This window comes from Delphinus delphis, chromosome 5 (assembly GCF_949987515.2).
Source record: "Delphinus delphis chromosome 5, mDelDel1.2, whole genome shotgun sequence".
In the NCBI taxonomy this organism is placed as follows: domain Eukaryota; kingdom Metazoa; phylum Chordata; class Mammalia; order Artiodactyla; family Delphinidae; genus Delphinus; species Delphinus delphis.
The window spans coordinates 33,668,127-33,678,484 of record NC_082687.1 but is presented as its reverse complement, the minus strand read 5'-3'; the positions used below and the strand labels follow the sequence as shown (position 1 = coordinate 33,678,484).

The 10,358-nt window shown below is 39.6% G+C and overlaps 1 protein-coding gene across 1 annotated transcript; it reads left to right on the top strand.

The window, feature by feature from the left end:
* Positions 1-1,675: 1,675 nt before the first annotated feature.
* FGA (fibrinogen alpha chain) lies at positions 1,676-9,561 on the top strand. The gene is made up of 6 exons (XM_060012176.1): positions 1,676-1,808; positions 3,699-3,824; positions 4,627-4,810; positions 5,905-6,050; positions 6,638-7,898; positions 8,647-9,561. The coding sequence occupies exons 1-6, from the start codon at positions 1,755-1,757 to the stop codon at positions 9,354-9,356; spliced, it is 2,481 nt and encodes an 826-aa protein (XP_059868159.1). The 5' UTR covers positions 1,676-1,754; the 3' UTR covers positions 9,357-9,561.
* The last annotated feature ends 797 nt before the right edge of the window (positions 9,562-10,358 follow it).

Genomic DNA, 10,358 nt, shown 5'->3' with positions numbered 1-10,358 from the left:
ATTACTGTCTGGGAACTTCTTCCATATACCATGTTTACCCCTAAGAAAGGCACTTCTTGTGGGCAGAGGAAAACATCTGGGGAAGTCAGTCTCGGATCCTATACATTCCTGGCATTTCGCTAGTTCAACCACTGTGGACAAGTGTAACCCAGCTTTCCATGGAGTCATTGCCCTTCATAACCTGGATAAGACTCTAGGGTTCTCTCTGAGCCCTGAAGCTGCTTCAAAAAAGCCACATCAGAGGTGAGCTTGATCAGACAAAGATCCTTCCATGGAGCAAGCAGTGTAGGAGGGTGCTGCCTTGTACCAGGGCTCTCACCCATTTACAGCAAGCTTCACATGCCCGCAGAGCCTGAGACAGGGCTCAATTTCACAACAGTGGAACCCGCTCATGCTTTCTTGCTCAATGAAGCCCCACACCTTTTGGGGAGAATATAAAGACCATTAAAACATGTCAGTTCTCAAGTTTATGATCTAGTGGAAGAGATGGACAATGTTCCTGCAGTAATAAATGTCATGAGTGGTACATGGTCTAAGGAAATATGAAAGAACAAGAGATTGCTTTCAATTGGAGACATGAAATCAGGTACTATGTAAAGTGTCCAACAAAGTCCCCAGCACTTAGTAAACACTCGATAAATTTTGGCTGTTATACTATGATCAGGATTGGCTTCACATAGGAAAGCAACATTTGAGACAAGGTAGGATTGGCAGTCATATTACAGGATGCCCAGTTAAATATGCATTTCAGATAAACAACAGCAACACATTTTTAGTATGAATACGTCTGAATATTGCATGGGACAAACTGACACTAAAATATATTTGCTGTTTATCTGACGTTCAAATTTAACTAGGCATCCTGGTTTTTTATTTGCTAAATCTGACAACTCTTAGACAAGAAAATTTGATATGGAGATGAAAATCGGGGAAAATAAATTAGCATGTCCAAAGGTACAGAAACTGGAAAGAAATAATAATTGTTATTGGAGAACATAAAGTGCCATGAAAATACTATTTCCTTCCAGTTTCTGTACCTTTGGATATGTGGCAATCTGAGGGCTTTACAAGGATTAACTCATTTATTCTTCATAAAAACATGTGTGATAGGTTATTACTATCCCCACTTTAAAAATGAGGAATCTGGGGTATAAAGAAGTAAAGTAATTTGTCCAAAAGCGGAGCTGGGAAATGGTGTAGCTGGAAGTATGAACCTAGAATGGTTGGCTCCAGGGGCTGCTTGTTTTAACCATTCTGGATAGAGGAAGCTTATCGAAGGCCTTCAGGATCAGCTCATCACCACAGTCAGTCAAAAGTCAGATCAACCAACCATAATTCCTGCATAAAGTGAAATCTCAGTTGTTAGATCTCTGCTGGTGGGCTACAGCTAGCCTGCCTCCACCACCCTCTATATTCTTTCAAGTACTCGAGTAGAGATAGGTCCTCCCATGTTCCCCTTTGCATTCCCAAAGTCACCCTGTTCCTGGAATGTGGGATCTTCCACGAACTGGGCTACCTTTGCAACAGCTTATCTGAAGCAAACAAGCTTAGGGAATTGAGCAAGAACTTCTGGGACACCAACTTTACAGAAGGAGCAAGGGATGCAGGGTGCATGTTGACTGTGTCAACGGGACAAAGATAATGATTAATCAGACCTCCTGCAGACTTAAATGGGATGGAAACTCGGCGTGGAGGCTGTCCTCCTTTCTTTCAGCTGGAGTGCTCCTCTTGAGCCAGCCCCACCCACGGCAGAGATGGATTCTGTGAGGGTCCTCTTCCTGGTCCTGAGTGTGATGGGCGCAGTTCAGGTATGGCCTTCTTTATTTCCTCTTCTCTTTCTCTCTGGTGTTTATTCCACAAAGAGCTTGCAGGTCTGAGTCAGCCATGTGTACGTCCTCACACACTGTTAGCTTTATAAGCTGTAGCCAGTGGAGGCAAGTCCCTAGATGGGCTTGACACCTCAAGAATACAGGGTAATATCACCCTCAGAGGGAGACTTAGTGGGACCAAAGTGTAAAAATTCACAGGGGAATCTTCGACACCTATAGCTTGGTCTTACATTGGATTTTTTCAAAGAGAAGAAATTTTTGCCATCTTTGTTGCTGTAAAGCCTTGGGATTGCTAGTTAACAGAACAGATCATTCTTATGATAAGAGTTTTTAACCTAGTTATTATTTTATTGCTATTTGTCCATAATAAGCAGAACAGTGGTTTAATGTAGCTTTTCTGAAAGGTTGTTTTTGTGTTTCTTTAAGACAAATAAAAAGCAAATTAGTTATTTTTGAAAACATATTACATAGCAAAATTGGAAGAGATTAATTGATAGGCAATACGTTTTTTGGAGGCAATTGTATTCTTTTAAGATAATTACAAATATTGCAATAATTCCTAAAGTTTGACTCCAGAGACCTATGCAAAAGAAGAGAAACTTCATTCAACAAGATTTTTCAACTTCTATCTTATAAAAACATGGTAAATATGTTCCAAAATCTCAGTTACTTCCAGACTGTGAATTATTCTGTTTTATTTCTTTTCCTTTATTGCTCATAAACCCTAATACCAGAGCAGAAGAAACTAAAGAGTGTTTCTAACATAATTTTCTCCCTTATACAAATAATAAGTAAACATTTTTATGGGAAACAAGACTAACATCATTTGTTAAGGTTATACTTTGCATAATGCATGTTTCATTTATTTCTCCCTTATTGGTATAAATATTTAATTTTTGCCTGTTTTTACACTTTTTCCAATGTATGTTTGAATTTATGATTTTATTTCTTAGATGAAAAGATTGTACTTGTTCACTTAAATAAGTTGTTCTTGATTGCTTGAGTTAATATTACTATTATTGGGGTATTTTTTTGAATGAGACAGAAAATGTTAACTAATTATAAGAATAAACTACTGAGATTGATAGTCATAAAAATCCTTGTAACTTGGTGGTACAAAATAAAAATAGCTAAAACCTAAAACCAAGATTGATTTCTTAGGATATAACATCTTGTTGGAAGAATATCTATATATCCTATTTCACGTGATCACAACAGAAATTTTTCTCTAAAATCTGTATTTCTAATTATAAGGTGTTCCAAAAAAAGTATCTTTCATGGACCTTTTTATATTTTTTTGCTCTCAGTGTTCTTTTTTTCATTTCAAATAAAAATAAATTATTATGTGAGTAACCCAAAAAAAGCATTTCTAAGTCTGAATTGGCTACATTTGTGTCCTTGTATATACTTGCTCAAATTATAGACCCATAAGGTCATTGTGGTAGATACTTGAAGGAGAGACAGACCTTAAGCTAAGATGGTGTAGGTTTTTTCCTACTAAAACAGGAGTTAGAGGAGAAAGAACTGAGTTTTTCCATTATTTTTCTATCTCCAGACATGAATGAAAATGTAAAGGCAGTGTTTAACTAAGCTTGTTGATTCAAATAATTTTCCTTTTATAATGGATCCTTTAAAGCTCCTAACATTTATTAAATGCTTGTTTAGTGTAGAACACAGTTGAGATTTGTACACTCAACTCCTTTAACCTCACAATTCCACGAAATAGGCATTAGGATTTTCATTCCAAATATAAGAAACCTGAAACTTGCAGAGCCCCTTGGATCCCTTGCTTGGGATTTACAGGCATGCCAGCATCTCCTCCTTATCTGCTTAAAGACCTCTCTTTTGTGTGTTTATGAATCCTTAAAGGCGGCAGATCCCAGTGAAGGTGAATTTCTCGCTGAAGGAGGAGCTGTGCGTGGCCCAAGGCTCGTGGAAAAACAGCAGTCTGCCTGCAAAGAGTCGGATTGGCCCTTCTGCTCTGATGAAGACTGGGTGAGCCGTGGGCACAGGGAGTGGAGCAGGACGGTCCTTTGCTGTGCTGCTGGCAGCTCACACAGGCTGACACTTTAGGTCACAAAAAACTTGTCCAGTGGGAAATAATCTAATAGCTCCTTACATATCAAATTAAAGAAGACAGATGGAAAGGAACTTAGTCCTGAGAGCACTGTTTATATTACCTCTGAGACTCTGGGTCATTGGTGGGATTAACAGATTGGATTTTAGTTGTACGTTCAGGCAAATACTAGGAACCTGAGTATTACGACCTCTGGGTTTCATGGGTTCTAATTTATGGTTAAGTGGACCCCCATTCCAGAATTTCTTTAAGATCTCTGACTAGCCCTCTTAAACTACGTTTAGGTCAAGAGATGATCTGAAGAGACTGGGGAGGGGAGCAGTGGGGGCTCATAGAAACCTTGAAATTTATACTGGATCAGAGGGATAGACTCTTTTATTAATTTTATTTTTTAAAATTTTATTTTAAAGTATAGTTGATTTACAATGTGTTAATTTCTAGTGTATAGCAAAGTGACTCAGTTATATATATATATATATATATATATATATATATATATTCTTTTTCATATCCTTTTCCATTACGGTTTATCCCAGGATATTGAATGTAGTTCCCTGGGCTATACAGTAGGACCCTGCTGTTTATCCATCCTACATATACTAGTTTGCATCTGCTAATCCCAAACTCCCAATCCTCCCCCCGACCCTCACTCCTGCTTGGCACCCATATGTCTGTTTCCAAGAGATAGACTCTTAATGTAATTTTTCCTCTTCATTCCAGAACTACAAATGCCCTTCTGGCTGCAGGATGAAAGGATTGATTGATGAAGTCAATCAAGATTTTACAAACAGAATAAATAAACTAAAAAATTCACTATTTGATTATCAGAAGAACAATAAGGACTCTAACACATTGACCAGGAACATAATCGATATTTTGAGAGGGGATTTTGCCAATTCTAAGAGTAAGTATTACAGTTAGTGCTTTGACTTTATAGCACACAACCAAAACAACAAAAATCAGAAGTAGATATGATGTCTCCTTATTACAACTGTGATTTTATTCCAAAGTACTTTATGCAGAAAAATATACCTTTATGATATCCCGGAATTTTAAGGAAGGGGCTTGTTTTTGTTATTTATATCATGTAAAGGAGATTGGTTTAGAATTGCTTTAAGGTCACAAAGTAAGTCAGCATTTTGGACCAAAGACTAGAATTTAAGTGTGTTCTTTTTTAAGAGTATACATGGAAAATAAGATGAGCCCAAACTTTTGAGTAGATACTTCTGTTTCTGTCTAACAAAGGAGGAAACTGAGAGGTCAGGGGACTTTCTCAAAGGCCAAAGGCACAAAGCTATCATGTGGTGGGGCTGGGAGTGCAACCCACAGACTCCACCTAGCTTATTATGAAGTGTTTTGCTTTGTTTTGTTTTGTTTAATTTAAAATATAGAGCCATGTTGTCTCTTTCTCATAGGTCTAGGACTAAGTTTCATTAGGACTAGGAAACTCTGGACTCACTCTGGACATGGGCAGTGAGTTTAGTAAGGCCTCAGCTCCTGAAACCTTGCCTTGACTCTTCATATCCTTGGGAGGCACATGGCTAATTTAAAGTTGATGGTGCAAGAGCAACTGGCAAGTGCATGATCTTGTTGACCTAAAAAAAGCTTAGGAACAATTTCAAATCTATAACTGTGAAGAAAACCTTTTCAGTAAGAAAATCCAAGAATATATTCACGTCCCTTGATTAAGGATATAATGAAATAATTGGAATGTAATCAAACTGATTATTTTATCTCAATTATGCCTTTAAAATTTCAGAGTTCTTGTCTTCTGCATTTATTTGGATTACTAATAAGGCATCTTAAGTGATATCCATGGATGACTGAAGGATATTGTCCAAATATCAAACGCCTAATAGATTTAGAAATCCCAAATTAAATGTCCAAACTATTATAGAAGTAAAATGGGGAATATCCATAAGCAAATTTCCTTCTTTTGCTGGCTATTACAAGCAAATCACTCAGCAGCTACTTCAGTACCCATATTTGCTATTTCAGACAATGAAAATACATTTAGCCAAGTGTCAGAAGATCTGAGAAGCAGAATTGAGATCCTGAAGCGCAAAGTTATAGAACAAGTACAGCATATCCACCTTCTGCAGAAAAATGTCAGGGATCAGCTGATAGATATGAAACGGCTGGAGGTGAGTAATTATGTGGCTCTGACCCCAGATTTCTTTGTTTTTGAATAGCAGGGAAAGGAAGGCAATAGTCATTCATTAAATGCCTACTCTATGTAAAGCAATGTGTTATAGCCATCATCTACCTACAAAGTAAGTATTATTTTCCCCACTCTACAGATGAAGAAAAAAATCTCAGTGCTAGTAAGTAAAATTTCCAAGGGCACGTAAAATGGTAAAGTTCAAAAGCAAAAACTCAGTCCTTGTGTCTTATTCCAGCCCCTGCTTGTCCCTGACATCACTGTGTCTCTGAGTCTTCAGCCTCAGTCTCACAGAGGATCACATCATCAGTGTCTCCTTTCAGAGGGAATAGCACTTTGCTCTTGATCTATTCTAAGATAAATCCAGATGCTCCTATTGCTTATCCTGACCAGCCTTAGAATACCCAACCTCTCTTTCACTGAGGATACTACATAAATGAAGTATTGGTTGGTAGGTCTCCAAGTCAAAGAAATGAAACCAGTTTCCAAAAATTAAATTAACTACTAAGAACTCAATAGACCTAGTTTATTATAGCTACCTTTTTTCTTTATCTTCCCCTCCCCCTCTAGGTGGACATTGATATTAAGATCCGATCTTGCAAAGGGTCATGCAGTAGGGCTTTAGAACGTAAAGTAGATCTGGAGGACTATAAAGATCAGCAGAAGAAACTTGAACAGGTTACTGCCATAGACTTACTTCCCTCTAGAGACAGTCAATATTTACCACTGATAAAAATGAGGCCAGTTCCAGGCCTGATTCCCAGAGAGTTCAAGAGCCAGCTTCAGGAGGCCCCTCCAGAGTGGAAGGCACTGCTGGAAACGCAGCAGATGAAAATGGAGTTAGAGAGGTTTGGTGGAGATGGGCAAGCCAGAGGAGACTCTGCATCTCATGGAACAGGATCAGCATCAGAAAGCCCCAGGAGGCCTGCAACTAGTAGTATTGGAAATGTGAACCCTGGGATCTATGGACCTGGAGGTTCTGGCACGTGGAACACTGGCCATCCTGATCCCGGAAGCGCTGGCACTTGGAACATTGGACGCCCTGAGCCCGGAAGTGCTGGCACGTGGAACACTGGCCATCCTGATCCCGGAAGTGCTGGCACTTGGAACACTGGACGCCCTGAGCCTGGAGGTGTTGGCACTTGGAGCTCTGGAAGTTCTGTGTCTACAAGTTTTAGGACAGATAGCTCAGGGCATGGGAGCATCAGGCCTTCCAACCCAGACTGGGGCACATTTGAAGAGGTGTCAGGAAATGTAAGTCCAGGGACAAAGAAAGAGCTTCACACAGGTAAACTGGTCACTACTAAAGGAGATAAAGAGCTTCTGATTGGTAATGAGAAGACCTCTGGTTACACAGCCACCACTCATCGTTCATGCTCTAAAATCGTCACAAGGACTATTACACATGCCGATGGTCGCACAGAAACGACCAAAGAAGTGGTAAACTCCGAAGATGGCTCTGACTGTACTGACACAGATTTAGACTTGCAGTTGTCTGGCAGGGGTAACCTAGATGATTTCTTTCATAGGCACAATGATGGTTTTTTCTCCTCTACGTTTAAAGAGCTTGACAGTAAGATCCATTCTGGGGGCTCAGGCTTAGGGGATATCAGCTCTCACCACCTCGGCCTACCTGAGGTCTCTTCCAGTAGTAAAACTTCAAGTCATGGCAGAGAGTTTGCAAGCAGTAGCATGACTATCAACAGAGGAGGCTCCACGTTTGAAAGCAAGGGCTATAAAATGGCAGATGAGGCTGGAAGTGAAGAGGATCTTGGCTTCAAAGGAGCACATGCCACCAAGAGAGGCCATGCTAAAACTCGCCCTGCCAGAGGTATCCGCACTTCTCCTTTGGGGAAGCCTTCCGTGACCTTCTAGACTAAGTTCATTACTCCTACAATATGTCTCCCATAGCACCTTTTACTTCTTTCTTAGCCCTCTATCATGCTTTATTGAAATTACAGGATTTTGCTTATTTTTTTGTGCTAGACTGTAAGTTCCATGGGGGCAGGGACTTTGTCTATCATGTTCATCTCTGTATTCCCAAATGCCTAGCAGTGTGGAGTCAGCACTCAATAAATACATGTTAAATGAATGAATGAATGAATCCCTCTGGAACTCAATTTAAAATTTGTTTAACCAAATTCTTTTACCATTCAAAATGTGTGCCATTGGAAATTGTCACTCAACTGATTAATCATATTTTTAGTGTGTGTCTCAGTTGACATTGAGATCAGGTTAGAAACAAGTGATATTAGTATTAAATGATGCTTAGATATCTTTGCTGGTTACTTGCCATTAATCAGGATGTGCAAGTGAAGTTCCAAATTCATTGAGAAAAATCCCCCTTGCAATGTGTATGTATAAATGCTACTTACTTGCATAAGTTCCATCCCAGTGTAAGCACATCCTTTCTCTATAAAGGGAAGGAAGGAAGGAAGGAAGGAAGGAAGGAAGGAAGGAAGGAAGGAAGGGAGGGAGGGAAAGAAAGCCAGTATCTGCCTTCATTTAATCTGGGCCATTTAACTTTGTAAAGTTAAATGAGAGTAAGTTCTTCCAACCAGCTTAATTTTTTTTTTTAGACTGTTATGATGCCCTCCAAACACATCCTTCAGGTGCCCAAAGTGGCATTTTCAATATCAAGCTACCGGGATCCAGTAAGATTTTTTCTGTTTATTGTGATCAAGAGACCGGTTTGGGAGGATGGCTTTTGATCCAGCAAAGAATGGATGGCTCACTGAATTTTAACCGGACCTGGCAAGACTACAAGAAAGGTTTCGGCAGCCTAAATGACAAGGGAGAAGGAGAATTCTGGCTAGGCAACGAATACCTCCACTTACTAACCCTGAGAGGCTCCATCCTTCGGGTTGAACTAGAAGACTGGGCTGGGAAAGGGGCTTATGCAGAATATCACTGGAGGGTAGGCTCTGAGGCAGAAGGCTATGCCCTGCAGGTCTCCTCCTATGAGGGCACGGCAGGTGATGCTCTGATTGAGGGTTCTGTAGAGGAAGGGACAGAGTACACTTCTCATGCTGGCATGCGCTTCAGCACCTTCGACAGGGATGCAGACAAGTGGGAAGACAATTGTGCCGAAGTCTACGGAGGAGGCTGGTGGTACAACAACTGCCAAGCAGCCAATCTCAATGGCATCTACTACCCCGGGGGCTCCTATGACCCCAGGGACAACAGTCCCTATGAGATTGAGAACGGAGTGGTCTGGGTCCCCTTCAGAGGTGCGGATTATTCCCTCAGGGCTGTTCGCATGAAAATCCGGCCTTTTGGGACACAATAGGCTGAAGGAGTGGCAGTGAGAGCACTCTGTTTTTGTGTTTAGTGAAGAGGAGAAAATATTAAGGAGGCGATAGGAGTCGAGATTCTTTACAGCCTACTAAAAATTCTCGGGTGCTATTTTATTATTCTTTGTACTGTAGCTAAATGTAACTGAGACATATTAGTGCTTTAAAAAATAAAGATATATGAACTTTAAAGCTTTAAAATAGCTCTGTGGGTTTTAAAATTTTTATTAAAATGCACCAAGGGACATTCGGTACATCAGGAAGGGGGTGTTGAGTGGAAGGTCCTCTCTGCAACACTTAAGGGTGGAGTTCTGAGAACGTCTCCATTTCCCACACCACCCAAAGTCATCATTGTAAAGTAAAAAAGTAATTTCATCCATTCTACCTGAATGGTTTTAAGCCAATATCTTAAGTTGCGAATCATTGAACTGAACACTGGCTGGACTTTGTATAGGAATTTACATGTTACTAAGTACATTCATCTCTTCTGTTGGCAAGCAAATCCAGCAAGGCAGGAGAAGCATTCTTTCCTAACAGAAATAGAGATCTATCTACTTCTTAAGTCTTCCAATGAAGACCATAATGCACATAGAATTTTTTCCCTAGAGTCTAACCAATTTCTTTCAGAAAAATACACGAAAAAAAAGCATTTAAAATCTTTTAAATATTTACAAGTAGTCCAAAAACATTGAACTTACACATTAATAAAAAATCCCCACAGCATTCATTTGACTTCATTTTTCACCAATCATAAAGTATATCCTGTGATGTAATACCTGTTATTAAAGTAAGACATTCACTTGAAACCATCTCACTAAATATGATCTATGCCATATCCATAAATTCAACATGTTTACATTGGTCAGTATTTTATATGATCTAAAAATAGATCATCTTTGATCTTGGTGAACTTAGCTCCTGGCCCCAATTTTTAACTCACATTTTCTTCTAGTGAGAACCACTTGCCACTTACCCTTGGAAATGTATGAAAATATTCC

Excerpts from the sequence above, each read along its gene's own strand:
- FGA (XM_060012176.1), top strand. The coding sequence starts at position 1,755 with ATGGATTCTGTGAGGGTCCTCTTCCTGGTCCTGAGTGTGATGGGCGCA. Across the intron at positions 3,825-4,626 it reads TCTGCTCTGATGAAGACTGG|AACTACAAATGCCCTTCTGG; the intron begins GTGAGCCGTGGG and ends TCTTCATTCCAG. Across the intron at positions 7,899-8,646 it reads TAAAACTCGCCCTGCCAGAG|ACTGTTATGATGCCCTCCAA; the intron begins GTATCCGCACTT and ends TTTTTTTTTTAG.